At 37.0% G+C, this 22,833-nt stretch overlaps 1 protein-coding gene across 1 annotated transcript in view; it reads left to right on the forward strand.

Moving 5' to 3' along the window:
* Window positions 1-18,842, forward strand: part of HIBADH (3-hydroxyisobutyrate dehydrogenase) — an 82,190-nt gene extending 63,348 nt beyond the window's left edge. Inside the window, exons 5-8 of the mRNA XM_079300041.1 lie at window positions 5,122-5,255; window positions 5,788-5,864; window positions 12,857-13,013; window positions 17,851-18,842. Of these exons, the coding sequence (XP_079156167.1) occupies window positions 5,122-5,255; window positions 5,788-5,864; window positions 12,857-13,013; window positions 17,851-18,009 (527 nt within the window). The 3' untranslated portion in view covers window positions 18,010-18,842. The remainder of the gene's footprint in view (window positions 1-5,121; window positions 5,256-5,787; window positions 5,865-12,856; window positions 13,014-17,850) is intronic.
* Window positions 18,843-22,833: the final 3,991 nt, after the last annotated feature.

The following is a 22,833-nucleotide window of genomic DNA, read 5'->3' on the forward strand; positions in this document are numbered from 1 at the left end:
GTCTAGCTTTGATGCTGATTTTTATAATAGAGAGAAACACAAGCCCTTGGAGTGGTGGTGTGCTGTGGAGGTTTTTTCTGAGTCTGTTCCATTTGCCTGTTTCCTGGAAATAGATTGATGATGGCAAACGTTGTCTAAGAAGCAAGTAGAAAAAATTGATACCCTATTTGTATTTTAGAGAATACCTAGTCTTTTCATGGCTATTTTAAATTTATAATATGGTTTTAAATATTCTTTTATTTCAAATTGGGATTTATGGCTGATTTTGCCTGTACATGCCTTTTAATTGGTTTTAGATTTATATATGTAGCAAAACAATAGTAACTTTTCAGTTGATCTTTCCTTGTGTATCTTGGTTTAACTTTTCGTGAGTTGCAAAGACAAAGTATTTGGTGTGAGCTGGCAGGTACTTAAAAAAATCTGCTTAGTCCTTAAAAATACACGCTCAAACAAGGTACACAGATGCAGCCTCTCAAGCTCAGCCTATCTGAAGGAGAGCAAACATGACAAGAACCTGCTTGTTTGAGGCAGCTACAGTCGCTTAAACTGCAATTAAAAAAAAAAAAAAATCGGAATAAAAGACCGGTGTTCCCTTGCACTTCCTAAAGTGGAACAGGCAAAACCTCAACTCCTTTGCTTGAAGGTGCAACATTGTAAAACAAGACAGAGGATTAAAATCCTAGCAATGTTCTTCTTGGTTTTTTGTTTCTTTTTTTTAAATCTAGTTTATATCATAAAACTAGTTGTTAAAATTGCAACTTGGATAGAAAAATAACAAAACAGATTATTTTTTGCTGAAGCCTCTTGATATTACAGCCTTCATCTCTTACTTCTCCTTTGAAGACTCTGAAACAGCTCAGTTCACATCATTTTGGTCTCAACTTCGTCAGCAATGAATTTTTTTGTCTGCAGGTGCAGCACAACAGTGGTCTAAATATGTTGGCACAGGGATATGCTTGAGTGCATTGTCTTTCCAGCAGTGGTGCTGCTTTCAGCATTACCACTGTGGTGGTGCTCTAATGCATAGCCTTGCAATATCACTTCTTTTTAGCTCATCTGCCCTCTGTTCTTACAGAAATGTAATAAAGCTGAAACCAAAAGCAGATACTTTCATATAACACCTTTACATTAACATCTCTCTTCTAGCAAATTGTATTGTTAATAATAAGCAAACTGATAGAAACAAAGCAATTCTAATGATGTAGGTATAAAATTAGGAACGTTCAGGGCTTTTGTTGGAACTGGAAACAGGAGTGGCAAAATCTTAAGACTTTTTGTAACAATACAAAATAATTGTTTAAATAGCACAGGAAAGCGAATATGGGAAGGGCAGCTTGTCTGTCAAACAGGGCTGCTTGCCTGGTGCTAAAACTTGAGGTCATCTTCAGACTGTTCCAGGGTAGCTGCAACCAGTTACTGTTCTCATGTGAGGGCTTTTAGGTCTCCATTCCTATTTTTGTCTAAAATGTTGAACTTAACTGTTCTGTAGCAGGTTCACTGAGCAATCCATTGGCAATCAAATGAGAAGCACCTGGATTGAACTTGCTCCACAAGTAGCGTGGCCTGATGTGACAGGGTGCATTGAAGTGCAGTTCTTTATGTACCTCCTTCAATAAAAAAACTTAGTTCTGCAGGTCTTCATCCAAAACCTGCTAGTTTGCAAGTGGAAAACTGATCACCGAGTGGACATGCCATACTGCAGTGTTGCTCTATAACTTCTTACAATATTTTTTTCTCAGAGTCACTTCTTGCATATCCCCTCAGCTAGCTAGATCTCTTATATTTTTCTGCAATTCTGTTTCTGTCAGTTTATATCTCTGGGACAAACTCTGGTGCTGTTGTGACCACAGACTTGGAGTTGATCTACTGTGTGGGATCTGCTGGTGTGACAGCCTTGATGCATTCTGCACATGTGTGTGGGTTATCATCCTAGAAAAAACAAGTGAAGACTGCAGCCATGGACTCCAGCAGTCTTGCTTTGAAGCAGAGGAGGAAATCTTACTGAATCACATGCTAATCATAGATAGAATTTATCTGAAAACTATTCCCCAAGGATGTGAAGAGATTTTTTGTATTTTAGAAAGAACACATAGATTTAAAGGACTTCTGACCTCACAGGAGTGGTACATAAAACATTATCTTAAGTGGTAAGACTTCTTTTTAAAAAATCAAAATATGAAAAATAATAGCATATTTAAATTGCATTAGCTGTTCTGCATCTCCATTGCTCTCTTTAGTGTTAAAAACGGATAATACTTAACTGGCTTGTGTTGTTGGTATGGAAGTAGTGATTATGAAAGAAGGCTGTGCACTCTTGTATAATGTTTTTTTTTAATTTCTATTTTTAGCTGAAGTTACAGTTCTTGTACTCCTAGACTCCATGCCAAATTTTTTTTAATCGCCAGTCTTGAACATTTGCTGCGTTGCTCATTTGATTCTGATAAAATAGGAGAGAGTTGGCAAGAACCAACTGGATGATAAAATCTACCATGAAGTAAATAGGTTTTTGTTTTTAAAACAAGAATTTTCCAAGCCTTCTGCATTACACAACAAATTGGTCTCTTTTTTCCTACTTAACTAATTTATTTTTGCTTCTTGAAATGTGTTTGAACAAGTGAGAGAGTGCAGCTGTCAGAAGATTAACCAGCTGAAAACTATTGTCAGCATTAATTTTGCTCTAATAAATGAATCTCTGAAGCTATTTAGCAGTCTGTAATCTAGATACAAGGCTATTGACCTATGATGGATAGTACTGGATTTTGTTTGTAAGCTTTGACTTAAATTGTCTACTTAATTTGCTGCAGGTCAGATCACAGGATTAGTGGTAAAGGCCATTATGTGGTTTGAATAAAAACAGCTAGAGGAATGGAATGAAAATCATTGTGTTTATTAATGTAGCAATCTTTGCGGTCATGTACATAGTGAAATGGTAGCCAAAAAGACAACAATGACCTGTTTGTGCTAGCTAGTTTGGGCTTTGCTCCTAGCCCAGTTCCTGTGAGCTGCCTGGAGAGGAGTAGTCCAAGTGAGATCAAGGATTGGCTGGAAATTGGGTGTCTCTCAACCTGGGCAGGAAGATCTTCAGCACTGTATATATTTCAGTACCTCAACAGCATTCTGTGTACAGATGGATTGTTTTGTTAAAGCTATGGGTCTGAATTCTTTTAGATGCTCCAGTCCTGGACTTAACAGCACAAGAAAGACACAGATTTACTGGAGTGAGTCTAGCTGAGGGCCATGAAGATGGCAAAGAGTCTGGAGCATCTTTCATATAAAGAGAGACTGAGAGAGCTGAGACTGTATAATATGAAGGGAAGGCACAGGGGAGATCTTATCAATGGGTATAAAGACCTGATGGGAGAGAATTAACTAAGGGAGTTACACTCTTAGTAGTTCCCAGTGACAGGACAGGAGGCACAAATCAAAACTCATGAATTCTGTCTGAAGCACAAGAAAACTGTGCTTACTGTGAGGGTAAGCAGACAGTGGAAGAAGTTGCCTAGAGAGGCTGTGGAGTCTTCATCCTTGGAGAGAATTGAAGGTTGTCTGGACAAGGTCCTGGACGACATGCCTCAGCTGGCCCTCCTTGAGCAGGAGAGGTTGAATGGTCTTGAGAAGTCACTTCCAAGCCCAGAAATCCTGTGATTCTAGGTTCTAATATAGGCTGAGCAGGTCATCACTATGAGCATCTTTACTGTTGCCTAGTTTTGTATAACTGGTAGGTATTTTACTGTTTTGAGACTTTGATATGTCAAATTTGTCTGAAATTTTTCAGTGACTTAAAAGATGGTGCATGTTGAAAGGCAGGATGGGAAAAGTAAACAATTGGGAGATACAGAAAGGGGCATTTGTAGACATAGCCACACAGAGCAGTTGCACGTAGAGACAGCATCAATTAAAATTTTTATTGAAAAGGAAAAAAAATTCAACAAATTCTTAAGTGTGAAAAGCTGCAGTGTAACTGTCCTTGATGTTGTAAACAAAGTCCAAAACTGACCATTTCCTTAGCTATGGTACAGCACTTTAGAGCACTGTGCCTAATTGAGCATGTATAATCTGAAAGTCAGTTGTTATCTGCAGCTGTACATCCTAACTGGCCAATGTGTGATGCATAGCACAGAAAATTCATTATGGCCATGCTTCTTGCCAGAGTGAAAATTAGTGAGGAAGTTCATCAGTTTAGGCTGAATTTTCCCAGCAGTTATACCCGTTAAATACTGGGGATGGGGAAGTTAGGGATGTAAGAGTAATTCATATAGGAATTAGGCTTCTTTTAAGGAATAGAATATTTCATGGAGTGGAGGTAATAAATATCACATGAAAAATTTACCAGTATTGTGCTTAGGAGCTGTATATTCAAAGAACCATGGTGTGTGTTTACTGGACTGTGCTAAAGACAGGACAGACTACAGGAATAAAATTGGGAATAGTCTGTTTGTGTGTGTGTGTATGAATAATTTTTACATTGTCTTTACATAGAATTTGCATACACGGAAATTTGTATATACATTAAGTTTGTGTGTGGGAAATTAACTTAAAGCTTCTCAGATTTAGGAGAATTTTGCTTCAGATTAAGAACATAATAAACTGCAGAAATTCAGATGACTTGGTTTAATATGCCTGTGTCTTTTAACTGTTCAATCATGTGAAAATCAGGAAGCATTCATAAAAATTAGCCTGGGTTTGGAAAGGCCAATAAAAGCAGAGTTATTTTTGAGCAGTAGTTGGTTCATGGTTGTTTGTGAAGAGTACTTCGACAGAAGAAAAATTTTATTTAGTAATTCAGATACAGTGAATTTTGTGGAGTGCAAAGTTGCATAAAAAGTTGATTGTTTCTTTGTATAGCTATCAAAAGTGACTGCCAGTTTTATGCAAGTATTATGACTTTTCTGCTAGTGTGCCTGGAAGATAAGGTGGTTTTATCTCCTTCAGATGTTTGAGAATTTAGATTGCTGATCCTTTGATTACTGGGAGAGTAGAGTTATTTTTAAAAAGAATTTGAGAGATGAATCATAAATGAAATAATAATTTTGCATCATCAGACCCTTACTGGTAAGAAAATCTGCCAAAGTTTTGAGGCTTTTTAATAGTGTTATTAAATCCAATGCTGTCTTGATTCAGGTGTTGGAGCTGCTCGAGCTGGAAACCTTACTTTCATGGTTGGTGGAGTGGAACAAGAATTTAATGCTGCCAAAGAGTTGCTGACATGCATGGGTTCTAACGTGGTTTACTGTGGAGAGGTTGGAACCGGACAGGTAATGCTCTCTGAAGGGCTAATAGCTATCTCAGTCTTTCCTTTTTCTGCCTTTTTATTTATTGATGCCTACACTTCTACTCCAGAACTAAATTCATGATAATGTATCTTCATATTTGTTTGTTTGCCTCTAATCTTGTGTTTGTGAATAATGTCATGGCACTTTTGTCCTGTATGTTGTGTAACTTAGCACCCAAATGTGACTGGTATTTCTCCACAGTGGCTTGTTGAGATTATACTTCTTAGAGGAGAGACATTTTAATTTTGTTTCATCTGTATTTAGATTTACTGAAGGACAAAGAGCCCTTACATGGCATGTATACTAACTGAGCAGTACTAAGAAAGAAAGTATTTTTAATCTGTGAAGGAACCATAGAGCAATGTTCATTAACTTTGTGCTATCACAGATCTGTGTTTACTCTAGAAGAAAGCTGCCAGAACATAATTAATCATATTGTCCTGGGCCTAGTTGATTCCTGTATGTTAGTTCTAAGAAAATGCATAAACTAATTGGTGGTTTCATGTGTTTTCAGGCTGCAAAGATCTGCAACAACATGCTCTTGGCCATCAGTATGATTGGAACTGCTGAGGCTATGAATCTTGGAATCAGGTTGGTTTGATTTTTGTGGTGGATTGAACCACCACAAAAAACATTTTTTCCGTGTTTACAGTTTTTTATGTATTATGGTTGACTTTTGCTGAGACAATGATTAAAAGAAATCGGTGAACTTTTTGCCAGAAGTTGTCTTACAAAGTCATGAACAAGCTAAATGAGGTGTTTTCAGCATGAGAATTTCTCTTGTGTTGGCTGCATGGGTTGTTATATTCTACATGTGAAGAGTTTATTTGTTCTGCTGTAATGCAGCGTACAATAATGTTTGTCTTTCATTATAAACATCCAGAGCTAATATAGAGGTAAGTTTTTGTTTGTATTCTAAGGTAATGTACAGTTTATTCAGAATATTATACTCCCATATGGCTCTCATTGACTTTGTTTATTTCTTAAACTGTTTCCAAGATATATTACAAAGTGAACTTCTACTACAGTGTGTGTATCAAATTAAGATGAAAGCATTAAATAGAACATCTACCTTTCTTTGACTTAATGAGAGCACTTTGTCCTAATTGCCAAAACCTACCTATTTTGTCAAAAAGTGGTGCAGTATGCCCACTACTGCCAAGCTAAGACTACAATTTCTTTTCTAGCATGTGATACATCTTTTAACTTTTAAGTGACATCATATTATAGCAAAATTATTTTTATTTTCCAATTTTGATGTATTTCTTTTGCTGTGGTCCTTGTTATTTTGTTTTATTCTCTAATAGAGTGAATGCAAGTACCAGTTCAGTATCAATGTATTTGAACTTTTAATAAATTATTGTAGCCAGATCAAAATAATTTTCAAATTTATATACAGAAAAACCCCGTGTTTAAAGAGATTATCTTGCAATTGTGTATATTTTAGGGGCTTTTCATGAATTATTTATCTGCACAGTTGCATCCTTAAAATTTGCCTGCTGAAACTACAGATACTGTAGGTACTTATCAGCTGGGCTCAACTGTGTTCATGTGGATTTGATACACTATAAAAACAGCAAGAGGGCATTGAATGCTTAAATAAATAAAAAAGAACACCTACATATGTGCACATACACAGGACAATGTAATGGATTCACATTTCCTCTTAATTACCATATCAAGATGCAGTTGTTTTATTGAATTGCCCTTGTCTCAGATGTTAGACTGTCTTGACCTATTAAGTTGTCATGTTGTAATTGAGATAAAAGAGGAATTTGCTTTGCATCAGTGCTAATTGGTTTATCAATATCCTGTACCATTTACATTTTAAAATTGAGAGTCTGTAATATACTGAAGCATGTCTGCATCAAGCCATAATAAAACCAGTAGCATTGTTTACAACTTTTGTAATCCAGAAAGCTTGCATGGGGTTCTGCTTTGAGTCATGATTCACTTAATAAAGCATATCCAACTAATTTTTTGTTGCAGTTATACAACTATAACTATATATATAAAACTATGTAGTTCTATTATGTCTACATTTGTAGGAATGACTAAAATAAAATCAAGAGGTTTGGAAGAGGGGTATTCTGTGCATGTAAACCCTGTGAAGATCAAGTAGATGTCTGTAGTCACTGTAGCTTAAAGGTGTTTAGATTTTTTTCCTTTTTCAGCTTAAATTCTAAATTTAATAAGGGCTGAATCTGTTTTCGTCATTTGTGAGCAAAAATCCAATGTGGAAGTAATAATATATAAGCCTCCCTACCCTACAATTAAGGTTATCAAGAAGGAACTATATTTATTGTAGAAGAAATCTGCTGATTTTAAACCAAAGTGTAGAACTCTTTTTGTCAAAAACTGCATGAAGTTTAAGACAGAGGTGGTTAAAGTCTTATGAAGTAATTTAGAACTCTTTCATTGATTTTAATTTAGCTTATTGAGAAGATGACTTCTGCATATAACTACAATAAGAGCTTTCCATTTGGAGTGTGTAAAAATTTCTAAAGTAGAAGTTTACACTTGTCATTCTCATTATTAGAATTTTTTCTATATCAATAAATTTGGGATTTTTTTTCTAGTCTAAAGCTCAAAGGATAGTGTGGCTGCCTGCTCTGAAGAGAGTAGAAAACTGAACTTGATTTATTAGATTGATATTTACCTGTGAAGAAAGTCAGACTTTGACTTAGTAAGGGTAAAGGATACTGAAATCTGAAATTTAGAAAAGGAGTTTGTGGTACTTAGATGTGTTCTTAACTTCCAGATAAATATAAAATGTCTTTATGTCACAAATTGCGTATATCTGCTACATTTTTTTTTAATCAGTTCCAGGGACTTTGAGTAATTAATTATTCAAAATACTGCTGTCTAAACTAGATGTAGCTACATCATAAAATCATAAATGATAAAAATCATATTACAACACCTTCCATAAACCAATATATACTCTGAACTTAAGTCTTCAAAACAGTGTGATATTAATTCTATTAATAAGCCACTTATTCTCTAATGTTGTCATAAACCATGCAGTCTAAATTTTCATTTTCTGAAGCAGTTAGAGTGACTGTTTTACTAATTTCAGATTTTTAAATTATCGTATTATTTATTTTCTATTTGAAAGTATAGAATTTTTCCAAACTTCAACCTAAGTAGCATATAGAATGTGGTGAGGAGGAAAGAAAACTGACATTAATGAACAAAAATTCCATAATAAATTCCCAGAAAAATAGGCCATATTGCTATGTAATTTTGCATTTATATTTCACTTTCTTTTCTGGAACATCATCTTAATTTGCTAATGAAGATGTCTATTTTCACTGGAAGTTATATGGATTAAATTACATAAATACTTTTTTAAAATATTCCCATCCTTAGTTCTGACCAATGAAATGCTTGTTATGTTCAGTTTTTCCATTACTTTCCTGATGATTTATGAATGTTACTAGTAAAAGCTATAAGGTGTGGCAGACATTGCGGAAATTAATTCACAATGTCATTTATATTTTATTTTCTTTCTAGCAGGTTAGTTCAACATGTCAGTAGAAAAATCTTGAGCACCTTTTGCTGTACAGTTTTATGAGTAATGTGCATATTGCAAAATACTGACTTAGCGTGTCAAGCTGACACACAGAGTACAGGTAAACTGCACAAATAGAAGTACAAACATGAAGTGATGCTGTCCACAGTCAGAAAATATTTTTCTTTTTCATTTTGCTGATCATCTCAGTGCCAGTAACTTTGTTCTACTGAGTTCCAGTGAAACAATTTCTAATACTAGCAAAATAAAGCTGAGAAGGGAAATACTGCTGATAGCAGGTTTGTGTTCAGGTCAGATGGAAGTTGCTGCCTGACAGACAGTTGGCAGTCCCATCAGAAACTGCCTGCAAAGACTCAAGGAAGGGCTTATGTGGTGACACGAGGCAGGGCAGGTTTGCTTAGTGTGGTTGGGATATAAGGGACCAGGAGAGCAGTAAGGGCTCTATGGTAGAACCTCTCTGCAAAATCAATTTGTACTTACTATAGAAAAGAAAATGCTCTCTATGAGGAGAGATTGCAGTGCCACCCAAATTTATAACCAAAAAGCTGCAAATCCAGCCCTTCCTAAGCAATTTTAATGTATGGACTTGTGTCCTGCTTAGTTTTTTTAGATAAATAAAGTGAAAAGATAGTAAAAGAACTTTTTATTCTCATGCTGAGTTTAAACATAGTCTCAGTCTCTAGATCTGGTTTCTGTGAGTACCCCTGAGCTATGGATGTAAGACACAAGCAGAAATGAGAGTTGAAAGGAGCATGTGCAACAGGCTGAGGAATAATTAGCCCTGGATACATCCCTGCTTCAAAGTTTAGAAAGAGTACCTTGAAAAAGAGCTCCAAGGTGTGGTTCTGCTGTCTTTGGCATGGGACTATAGATTAAGTGTCATGAAGGTTAGGAATGATGCTAGAGAACACTTACCTTGTTTAAAATACCAATGGCAAAGTAGTAACTTTTAACTGTGATAGAAGGGTTGTAAGGTTCTGCTTGAATATTTGCACCTTCATACAGTGTTTACCCGAAGCACATTGAGATGGGAAACTCTCAACAGTTCAGCTACTTGAGTTGTTACACCTTAAAATGAGACCAGGATGTTTCTTTCTTGTGAGACGCTGTTTCAGTTTCTTTACCTGTGCCAGATGGAGCTTTTGGAGGAATGTGTGAAAAATTCAGGCTGAGACTTTATTAGAGCCCAGAAAAACTTGAATTTTGACCACTGGTGTGAAGGGATCCTATTTTAACCTTTTTTTTTTTTTTTTAGTATATGCATCTATTGCTTAGTTTCTGCTGTTCACTTCATTAGGAATGTTATTGAAGAACCATTGATTTGAGGGAGCAATTGTTTTTGTTCTAAGTACAGTTAATACATGAGCTTCTTTTCTGCTTATAAGGGAGAAGAACATTTTGGTAATTGTAAATTCACACGCACATGCACAAGCTCTTGCCACGTCCAATGGCAAGTTGTTATGGGGACTGGCAGACTGTCATCATTTTGATAGCTTGAGCAGTATATCTCCTGAACAGCTATGGAGCTCTTATGCAGAGAGTATTGTATGTTCCAGCCATTTACAGGAAACAGCAATAACATTTTATCATGGTTGAGAGCCCAGTAGCTGCTTCCTATTAAACTTGCCCTTCGATACCTGTCCTTGGATTAATTTGTTGATTTCAAATGGAAACTCAGTCTTCTCCACTGAAGCATGACTTTCTAGGATAGATTCTTGCTGATGACAATTACTGTATATTCTGGCTGGTTTCAGACCATACAAGCTTGGGCACAGTGGAAGACAGAGGACTTCTTCAGTAACTGATTTTAATATATGTCTAATTTTAACTGTCAGTTATATATGCACCAGTGGATGAATCTTCAGGAAGATGAAATGCCAAAGCACTTCTGAACTTGCTCTTATATGATACACTTGCTGCAAAGGAGAAAAAAAAATAGGTTCAGGTCTCCTGAAGAAGAAGCTGCATGGTGTTAAGAGCAGTGAATTTTGAAGAAGCAGGGATACAAACTGACACTATCTTCCTTTTTCTTTTCCAAGAGCAAAAAATATGTCAGATCTAGTGCAAGACAGTATTTTACATATCTCTATAATACATGCATATCTTTGAAAGTATACTTTCACAGGGAGGTAGTTGAAGCACTGTAAAAAGAGCATTCTTTGGGAGGGTTATACATGTTTTGAAATAATAAGCTCTCTGTCTTGCAGTATACTCACAGCTGTAATTGCAGTCCTCTCCATGCTGGATATGGCACAAGCAGGCACTACATTGGTAAAAATACTGATCTGGATGTAACAATGATAAGGAAACAGACAAGTCAAGAGATTTGTTTGGGGAGAAAAGAGCAACCTCTGTGTATTTGAAAGCTCAGGCTTTGAATGCTCCCAGTGTGGGTTTTTGTGATTACAGCATTTGAACCCATTATTCAGAGTGGCTCTTGATGAGGACTTTTATGGTGAAGACTTTGATGCACTATGCACAATAAAAATACAATTCAAATACTGTGAAAACATACTGGTGCTGAGAAATGCAGTTTATATTTTTAAATAAAGTATCATTATAAGCATTCAGTTGAATTAGAGGGTTGGGGAAAAAATGGGGACGAGCATAAAGCTTGATCCTATTTAGGCCAACAGAGACTTTCCGTTGAATTCCAGAGGCTGCTGCAGCAAATCATAAAAAAGACTGCACTGCAATACTGCTAAAAAGCTGTCTGAAATACAGAAAACTACCTTGCTTTGCATTAGGAGGGCAGATTGCAGGACACAGTGCCACTATAGGAGTAGGAGCCATGCTGTATGGCCGACTGTCTTAAATGTAGTTTTTCAAATACAGAGTGCCTACTGGGATAGATAGATAGATAAACATACTTTTTAGCAACTGTTCCATTGGTAATGAGCTCTGCTCATCAACAGATTAAAGCCTTGCATTCTACAGTGCCTGAAGGCATTGTTAGGCTATGGGGATCTGCAAAAGTCAGTGATGTAAGAACTAACATAAAAAATGTTGAAATCTATTTAAATAAACTTTAAGGTTGTGCTGTACTCCTTTTAGAATGTCCTTTTTTCATCTTGAATTGTTACTGGAGATAGCTCCCTTGCTTTCTCTTTTGTCCTGTCTATAGCTGAACATTTGTACAGTGCCAGATAAACTGCTGCTGCTTGTTCTTAGTATTAATGCAATTGATGTAAAATTACACTTGCAACTTATTATCAGCATAAATGTGAATTCATAGGAGGGTCAATTTCTTCTAATATTGAAGAATTTTCGGGGTCTGCACAAAGCAGCAGTTTATGCCATCATCTCCATGGTAGAACAAATGACGTTTCTACTTGGACAAGCTTTGTTTTATCGGGATCAGTAACCTTATCAGCAGCTGACCCAGAACTATAATATATGTTTGCAAATAGATAACATATGTCACAGTGAAATGCAGACTTGCCTCACAAGCAGAAGCATATAATGAAGATTTAATAATAGCAAAGACAAGAATGCACAGATGTATACGACAGTGATGTTTTTTTGAGAAGTGCAGCATTTTTATTCACATTATTAGAGCAGAATTAATTGTGTTATTTTGTTTACTTCAGAAATGCACTACTGTTCACATATAAATGCATCACACAATAATTTTCATGTTGCCACACTTGCTTGTGAATTTTTTGCTTTGTTCAGAGAATATTTTGATATGAAGAACAAGTATGTGACCCAGTAGGTAGCAGAACAGAGAATGTCTTTTAGTAATTGAAATACAAGGTAACTATTATTCTCAGAGGACCTTTAATTTGCTTGCACTTTCAAAATTGCTAGGTGAAGTGGATTTGCTGAGTGCAAAAGGAAAGAAGCTTTGAAAACCTACTGCTTAAATGGTGGATTGATGCTCTTTAATTTAAGATACAGCATCCCTGCCCCCAATATCAATACTCTGTCATTTTTCATGACTTATAATAAAGGGAGAGGAATGATGGTAGGGTCCTAAGATATAAAACAAGTCACCCATGCCTTGTGCATTTTGACATTAACACTTCTCTTCTTTGACCTTTGACAGATTAGGCCTTGACCCAAAGCTGCTGGCCAAAATCCTAAATATGAGCTCAGGTCGCTGTTGGTCAAGCGATACGTACAACCCTGTTCCTGGAGTGATGGAAGGAGTACCCTCAGCTAACAATTATCAAGGTGGCTTTGGAACAACACTCATGGCTAAGGTACATAACCACTTGCATGTCAAAAATATGCAGTTGCTTCTGTCTGGGTTTGTAGCAAACGATCTTCTCTGTGAAAATTTGTGATTACAGGATAATGTATTGGTTATATATGAGATTATATGCATTATCTTTTTGAGTTCTGCCTTAATAAAGGAGTCCAAATGGACTTGTGGGTGTAGTGAGCATTCAGCAAGTCATTTAGATGCCTCTTGCAAGCTATTCTAGAATTTGGGAGCCTAAGTTCAAGAGAGAATTAAGGGAAATCCAAGTGACTTAATTAGGTGCTGATAATGTCATAACCATCTCAGTTTTGGGCCCACTCTTCCACATACCTTTCACTGTGCTGCTGGACATGCTCTCTGGCACACTCTTCCTTCCTAAGGCAATTGCTTGTGTGCTTGTCCTTTTGCCTAAGGCCATTTGGAATGCAGAAAAAACCCACGCCACCACAGGCTGATCTCCTGCTGATTTCTGCACCATTCTGTGAGCTCTCCTGAATTGTCTTAGCTGGTGACAGAAAAAGGGCTTCTCATGAGTAAATATCTAGTAATCTAAACTGCTTGTCCATGAAGTGGGAGATCTGGGATTTAGATCCTTCTCAGCGGTAGGAAGTTGAAAACCTACTGTTATGCCATCCTAGGGAAATGCACTTATTGCCATGCTCTTGGCTTTTCCAGGAAAAGTGGTGTCCTGAGTCACTCTGTGGTCAGGAAAGCAAAGCTTTTGGAGGCCAAAGGAAAGTAGGCAAGGAGGTCAGAGCTCTGCATCCCACTGATAGGACACACAGTTGAAGGAGGGAGATGTAGAACTCTGGCTCTTGAACTACTTCTGCACTGAGCACAATGATCAGCTCTGGAAGAGATGTCTCATCTAAGTGCAGGAAATAATTTCACACTGAATATCCATTTCATGGCAATACTGTCCTGAGGGAGGCATTTGAGTTCATACAGGATAGGTTTTATGTATACCAGTTTATTGAGTGCTCCCAGCTGGTTAGGCATTCTGTCCATTTTCAGCCCTTCCATGTAAGTGGAAATATAGCACTTAAAACTAAAACAGCATTCTCTAAGCTGGTGAACAAACTCGGATATTACCATGCAAATGTCCAAAGTGCTGGAGCTCCTGTATGTAATACCTGCTTATTGATACTGTTCATGTCATTTTGCAGTTGATTTAGGACAATTGGTGCATTTATACACTCAATGAAATTAGCCAATTTCTCTTCAGAGCAGGTCCAGAGTGTTTTGCATATGGTAGCACCAAAAAACTTTGCTAATGCTGCATGGCTCACATCCCCTCAATGGCTGTTATATTTTATGTTAATGAACCAATGGCCAGGAACTTTCATTTCTTTGAGGAATGTGTTAAAATATTGAAAAGTAGTGTTTTTTACATTGTGTTCATGTCATTGAACATTGAGGACAATAAGGTGTTGTTTAAATTACAGATTTATAAAAAGCATTAGGTTATTGCTTGGAGTTTGCCAAGCAATTAGAGATAAGCAACTTGATCTTGGCCCTGTCTCAAAGCTTGTTGCCATGTTGTGTGTTGTTTTCAGAATCTGTTCTGCCTGTTGTGCCATGTTTCACACTGCAATCTCCATTCTCTTGATTGGTAGCTCTCAATCTTGTCACAAGAGCCTCACAGTATAAATGCAATGGAGACACACATTTTCTTCCCTCCCTTTCAAGTTTCTTTCTAAAGGGTTGGTTTTTTTCCTTTGGTCTACTTCTAAGAGGGACCTTCATCTCCCCTGGAAGATGCCCTGAAAGATCTTTAATTGAAGGAATAGGAGCCTGGTTTGTGCCTGTTGAAACTGCCAGCTTTTGGTTATAAAGCATCAATGATAACCGGGAGAGAGCTCCTCTGAGAGATTTGTAATTGCTGTTCACCTCTTCTGACTTGCCACTCCTGACAGTCCTGAAGTCTGCCTTCTTTAGGCTAGAATCCTAAGTAAGAAGTAAAGAAAATTAAATTCTTCTCATGCCTCTTGAACCGTGTTCTGTTATTCTATATGGATGGGAGATTTCTTGAATAAGTAGTCAAGACAGCTGATCATGTTCAGGCTGTTCTTTGGTGCAGTGGTGGCCCCTTCTAAGACACTGCTTTTTAGTTTGTATCATCCTGATGTGTGACATATTGTGCAGCTTGTGAATTGTTTGAGATGGGGACTCTTTTAAGGAAAACGCAGAGCACAGTTTTGCCACTTAAGAAATAAAAAGGAATCTATTCCAAAGTGAAAGAGATGGGTAAAACCCTGAGGTTGAGGAGAAAATATTCCACAGTGAAAATATCTAGGAGTGCCTCAGTAAGTCACTAAACAGTGTTACTGAAGTTCAAATTCCTGCTCACATATCAGAGATGGTGGAAATCAAAGGCTTTCTTAAAAATATTTTGTCAGCATAATCTCTTAAAGCCAAAGGATCCTTATTTTAACTGTTTGGGTCAGAAAAGTTTGCAGACACTTCTGAGAAATTCTTTGGTCCTGAAATTTGATACTGAAACATACAATTTAGTCAATGTAATGTAAAACTTGCTCTAAAGATTTTGCATTTTTAAAAATCTAGTTTAGTTTGGTAAACAAACACCATGTTTGTGTCCAAGGCATTGGCGGGCCAGAAGTTCCATCTTTCATTGACAGCACAGTTGCAAATTAAATGTCAACTTTGGATCCTGAGAAGAGCTGGATTTATATCATGCTTCTCTTGAGTCATGTCAAGACAGCCTTTGAGCTTTATTCCAAATGGCAGTTTCATTTACATCAACTGCAAAATAAATGTAAGAAACCAGGTAATTCCAAAGTGGAAGCAAATTGTGGAATAGAATCTGTTTCCCTATTCCAAGCTCAGGAAAAATGTTGGAATATTCAGTGCACTGAGATATCTGGAAGATGTCAGTTCCAAAGCCATAAACTATGCACTCAATTTTACTTTCCCAAGTAAGTCAGCAAAGGGAAATTTCTTTCAGAACTGTTTTGTACTATTTCACTTGAGGAATCTCCAATCTCAGGTGAAAATGTGCAAAATATTTCACAATCTGAAGTTAAAGATAAGCTTTACTTACATTTTATTCGGTTTTTTCCTTCAAAGCTCTAATTTATAGGATGTAGTTTTAAAAAAGCAAAGCAACCTTCCTGGCCTTCAGTCAGGAGTCCTTGTCCATTTTACTATTGCAATGTCATTGAATATTTTAACCATCTTGGAGCCAGATTTTCGTTACTGGCATGAACAGAGCTACTTTATTGCTTTGGTTTAGGAATGCTATTCCCCAATTTAGTACTTCCACAAAAAAAATGCTGTGACTCCCCCTCCAGTCAGAGACACAAGAGGCAGAGATCATGGGTTGAGATAAGAACTATTTATGGGAAGCAGCCATAAGAACACAAACAGTAGCAGCAACAATACTAATAACAAAAGAGAGGATGATTTAATCACAAAATGCTCACCAGGCCCAGGACAATTTAGTGAGTTAATATTTTTTGAATAAAATTCATAATGTGGGAACAGATTGCATAAAGAGAGTTCATATATGTCATGAAATATCTTACTGTATGTAGGTTAAAGTAAGTATTCCTAGATTTGTCAGCTCATCAGTCTTTCAACTGAGAAGAAATGATCTGCCCTGATGCAGATGAAAACTATTTTGGATCCTGTGACATCTGATATGTATGTTTTTCCCATTTTCCTGGAGCTTGAAGTCATTCGAGGGTAATAGGAAAAGTAACTATAATTCTGATTTGTATCAGAATGACCTTTATAGAGCCGATTTACAGATCGAAGTGACATTTAGAGAGTAGAGTAAGATCTTGAATTTCCTTGTGCTAATTCAAATCCAGACACACAGAAAGTAAAGACCTGTCTTGTAAGTCATCCCTGAGAAGTCAAAGGTGCTCTCAGCAGCACTACAGTCTTTCAGTTCTTGTGTATCAAGGATGGGACCATCTGTCAGAGTAGGGGAAGAGCATCTTCGCTTACAGGCTTGCAGAGCTGTGGTGGAGGAGGCTGTAAGCTAAAGTTACTGGGGGAGGGGGAACCTGCATTGGTCCCACTCCTACCAGTTTGATGCCACTGACAGCAGTAGCTGTTCAGAGCCTGGATATGGATTGCAGGTCCAGCAGGAGAGCTCATGAGGAGCAGCACAAAGGAATTACAGCCATTCCAGACAGTAAGTTGGCTTCATCAGGACTTCATCAGTTTAAATGACCCTATGCAAATGCTGTGTGTGCATGTCTGCAGGGCTGTGATCTTACTGGCATCACAGAGACATGGTGGGATGACTCCTCTGACTGGGGTGTTGGAGTGGAAGGATTCAGGCTCTATGTCAGCTGGAGTGCATGGAGCTTTACCTGGGGATGGAGGGGGGCTGACTGAGATTTATGGGTCAGGATTAAAGGGAGAGCAGGGACAGGTGACATTATAGTGGGGACCTTCTACAGCCCATCTGACCTGAAGACTGAGCAGATGAGACAAGTAGAGACAAATAGGATCCATTATGGGGAAGAAGAGTCTGAGTCTTACTGCTAGGTTATATAGTGATATATAATCTTAAAATTCCTCCTGTTCTTAAGGCAAAGTTTGAGGGTTTTCTATTGAATTCCATTTAATTATTGTCTTAAAAAATAAAAACTACACAAAACCTGCTTCTTCCTGGTCTCAAATTTTAAGGCTGGAGTATTTTACTTGCTGCCAGTAGAGTTCTTGTTACAGTGAAAGCTAAATAACCTATTATATGTACATAGTTGTTCACGTCCTTGTTGTTTCTCCCTTGACTTTTTCTCTTTTTCTTTCCTTCCATTCTTCCTCTCTGACCTTTTCCTCTCTCTTCTTGCCCCCCACAGGACCTTGGCTTAGCCCAGATTTCTGCCACCAGCACAAAGACACCAGTTCCTTTGGGCTCCCAGGCACATCAGATCTACAGGATGATGTGTGCCAAAGGCTATGCCATGAAAGACTTCTCAGCTGTGTTCCAGTTTTTACGTGAGGAGGAAAGCTTGTGAGCTGTCCTTTGGAAATGGACACAATAGCAAACCACATGTTTTTTTATCCTTATAGCTCATTTGGGAAGTTTGTGGATTTAATCAAGTACTGTGCATCCTGCTCCTATACAGGTTAATCGTCTTTGGCTGTCCAGATCACAGCGAACTTCTGAGTTCCTTTATAATTCTTGAAAAAGCAAGCCACAGGGAAGGGATTGTTTGGCAATTAGCCAACAGCAAGTCCTTTTTTTTTTTTTAAAGAACCATCAAAGTTTTTTTCACTAGATGCAATAATAAATATATTTTTTATTAAACACTTAACTGTTCACATATAAAATAACTTATGTTATGGCTACAGACTTAGTTGAATCATGAATAATAAGAGAATGTTTTATTGCAATTTTATCATATATAGTGATCTATTAAAATTTAAAATGTATACCTTATGGAAAAAGGGAATATATGTTCAATGAGGAAGCACATCTTGAGATGGATTTTTTTTTTTTGGAGCCTACTAGCCTTGAGTTGATAAGAAGTTAATTTTTCCTGGGATTCAGGTTGCAGATTAAGTTTGTAGGCTGTGTTCTAAGTGGAAAGCTGTTACACCATGTTTACCTGATAGACTTAGGTCGAATAATATAGAATGTGTGTCCCTCTTGTAAAGCTCCGTTATTGTATTTTGCTAACCCAATTTTATATTTTCTTGTATTCTGTCACGCATTTTCAGAACTCAAGATCAGCATTTACCAGAAGTTCTAACAAAGTGTACATTTGTTTTAGGTAATTACTGAAGTATTTTAAATCTAAACAAACCCCATTATTTTGAAAAGAAATAAAATCTAAACTGGTAAATACTTGCTGCATGATTATTTGGTTTTTGTTTTGGTCCAGTCTTGTACACACAGTATTAACCAAAACTTACACTAAGTGGTCTTATTTTTTAATTTGCTGGGTTTTCTACAGATTATCAGATCATCTTGCAAACCCAGGCATTTTAAAAGCTCTTGTTATGAAATGCAGACTGTAATATATTTGCATACATATTCCCTTAACCATTCACATCTCCTTGGTCTTGCCAAATTACAGGTACATATTTGGCTTTATAAATACTCATGCTGATTTTACTAGAACTGCTCACATTCAAACTCTAGGCTTAATGATCAATTATGCATCTGCATTCCTGTTTTGGTTTGTGTGATGGATCCTTTTATAAATGCACATTAGGTCATCAAAACTGTGTGCTTGAATTAGCTCAATTCTGTCAATAATCAGACAACTTTTACACTCTGTTCCAACAAATTAGTAACATTATGCAAAAGTTATTAAACAGTAATAGTTGTTCTCCTTTTGGCTTCCTTTGAAAACTGACTTTCCAGGTAATTCAGGGATTTGGGATTAGTTATTGTTATATATGAGTATAGCACTACTGAGAGCAATTGTATTTTTAAAAAATTGTCTCTCTTGTGATAACAGTATTGTTTCTACAGGATTGCATTCATTCAGAAATTAGACACAAAACTACCTGCAGCACAAACAGCACTCAGATGCAATGTGACACCATAGTTCCAGATGTGTGGTTTGTCCTTTGCTAACAAGGTCACATACTACAACACTTATTTCCTGTGGGACTCCTGCATATAATACAAAGGATAGATCTAGTCTTGTTATGAATTTGGGGTCAAGTAGTGAATGCTGGTTTTGACAATGGAATCCTTTTTCATTTGGACGTTTTATAATGGATGAGGTAAGGAATTACAGAAGTGTCCTGGTTAAGTTTTTATCCTCTGTTTTTAGCTTGGAGATGTGTCTGGCATTGCAGCACTTAAGAGAGACTCTTCCTTCTGCTGTGCACCCCAGTGTGGCAGCATTTGCTGTGACAGTGTTTGCTGGTAACCCTGGGTTTACCTGTAGGCCTGGGCTTGCAGGAATCATGATCATTTCCTTTCTGAAGACATTACATACACATATAATTATTGGGAGTCATGAGGGAAGATAATATGCTCAGTGAGAGAATTTTTGAAGTTTTTAGCCTCTGAAATCATAAAGCTTCTGTTAAATATGTGTAACCCTTATTGTTATTTTATGTTCTTCTCTAAGGCTTCCAGCTTAGGCTTCCTGATGTTCTTTTCTCCTCCCTCACAATCTCTCATCAGATTTTTAATTCTCACTCCAAAGCACAGAGTGTTCAGGTTGGAGGAAAGACTGCCAGAATGCCATTTTGGCAAACCAAAACCTCGTTCTTGGAGGAGGACTGAAATTAAAAACAAACAAAAGAAAAAAAAAAGCCAAAACCCCAGCTTCAGGGCAGACAGCAGCATGTAAAGTTTTAGAACAAGCAGTTAGTATGGCAAAGTCAGAAACAACTTTTTAAATAAATGTTATTATAGAAAGTGCCTTCAAAACTTCAATGACGTCCAATACCTGAAGCCATGATATGATTTATATTAGAATACTTTTCTTTGCAGGAGACTATAATATGACTATGTATGTATAGTGATGGTAGTACAGGCTAGCTGTGGCTATTCTGTATGTGTATATGTTTGTAATGTATCTTTTGCTTGAGGTATACTTCTACTCTGTGAAAATTAGGCAAATACAAAAACAATTGTCACTGTCAGAGAGTTTTTGACAACTGTAATTTGTTGAGTTGGACAGAAAGATAATAAAACTAGTTGAATTTCTACACTAATTACCATCTAGTACATACACATAAAGTGGGTGCAACAAATTAATGGCATATTTTATAATGTCTCAAAGGGAAACTTGAGGTGACTTCTTTTCAAATTAGTTTGAATCTCAAACTAGTCCTCCCAGCATGCTTAATTTGGAAACTCACCTATATCAAATGCATTTACTGACTAATAAGAAAACATGGACAACCAATAAAAGTAGTGATGTATTTTAAAAAAGTCCTCAGCAGCCTTCCCTCGTTTATGATTCAGTATAACCTATCTTAAGCAGCTATTTAGGTGATTGTTTAACAGAGGAGGCCTTCTATTAAAACCTCTGAGTACTATATTGCTTTAACCTTATTTATGGCTCTTACAAGCCTCAGGAGGAGAAGGAGGTTTTCTGACCAAGTAAAAATGTTATATATCATAGTTTGGCTCTGCTTTAATCAGTGGGAATTTGGCCATTAAGTACAATCCTGCCGAAATTGCAATGTGTGTTGAATGCCCACGTGATTACACTGCAGATGTGGCCAAGATGCATCTGTGTAGCACCTCAAGCACATCTTTCTGGTGGGAGTGTTCCACATCACTGGCATTAGGATTATGAGAACTTGAGGTGGTGGCTGTGAGAGGAAGGAAGCAGCACAAGTTTGTATTGCCAGTCCCACACTGAATGAGAGAGAGAGATACTGAGGAATACAAAATAGCTGCTGTCCCTGCCTGCATGAGCACAGAGCTACCTGTCTTTTGAGCTGTTTACATCTTAGAGCTCTGCCACAAGGAGTTTTTATCAAATGGCTTACAGAATTAAAAAGACTGGGGCCACCCCTGAAGCAGGCAGAGAAAAGACTGCCATTATACAAGGGTTACTGTGTTTATGCAGTGGATGTATTTTTTTTTTAGTCTGCCAGCTTGATTTGTAAGATCCAGTCTATCCAGGCACAAGTCTGAGGGTACTGACTTGATCAGCAGTGATACCTGTTGCTTTTGATTTGTTTTTACATCATCATAATCTTCTCCTTTATTAAAGGTAGATGAAATTCAGCTTTCCTCAAGACAAGTTGAGAATACTGTCTGCCATTATAAGACTGGCTAGTAAGCTGTGGAAACTTTGAAGTGGTTTGGAAACTTCCATTCTGTTTCCTTAGTGCAGTGATGTAACGTGGAGTTAAAGTTCTCTGCACTATTTTAGACTTTAGGTTTACTAAAATCCTCCTAAAGTTTGGGGGACTTGCAGACATTGTTGACTTCAGTATCAAGTTCTTAGAACACTTTCTGCAAGCCTTGCAAAAGTGAAAAATGATGCTTCAGGAGTGGGAGAACTTTAGTTCAACATCTACAAGTTAGAATAAATGGTGCTTTTGAAAAGCTTAAGTTTTCAGTTGCAAAAATGTATTTTCATTCTGTGCAACACCATAATGGATGTGTAGTCTTTAAAGGCTGCTGGTATTTTTAAGATTTGTTGCTTTCTATATATGCTTTGTCACAACCTGTCCAGCCTGCTGGCACAGTTACACATTAAATTTTTTCCAATAAGAGTAATAGCAATGATTACAACATTTTCTTGGGTGGACAGAAAATTAATATTTTTATGGCTGGTATGTTCAATAGATGTATGACATGGAACTAGGCATCCATATGGCGATGATTTTTTTTTGGCTTTGGCATTCATCATGGATTGTGAGCACTTGGGGTAAATTGGAACAGGTGGATAAACCTTTCTAAAGTACTGAATGTCTCGTAACAACTCCTGTATAATTATCAGCCGTCTGGCTCTTTCTGCATTTACACCTAGCTCTTCCTTTTGACCTTGACCCTAAGATGAAATCTGGATTTTCATTTGAAGTAAGAAATAACTTATTTTGTTTCCTCATCTAGTTTTACTGAGCCTCCATTACTGATGACAGAGTTTGGTTTGTTAGAGTAAATGCTGTGTATGGAGTTAATGAATGTGCTAACATATGTTTTATGAAGTTCATTGATTTCAAAAAGACTTGGAACACTGGCCAAAACTGACTGAAATGTAACTCATAAAAAGATGTTTGCCTGTACCTAAAATGCAGCTACTCTGGAAAGAAATGCAAATGTTGTTACAATACATTTCAGTCCTTACAGCATTTTTGGAAAATAAATCACTTATATTTTAGTCTTGTTGAAATTCAAAGGAGAAACC

The sequence above is a fragment of the Erithacus rubecula genome, assembly GCF_903797595.1.
Source record: "Erithacus rubecula genome assembly, chromosome: 3".
NCBI classification, from domain to species: domain Eukaryota; kingdom Metazoa; phylum Chordata; class Aves; order Passeriformes; family Muscicapidae; genus Erithacus; species Erithacus rubecula.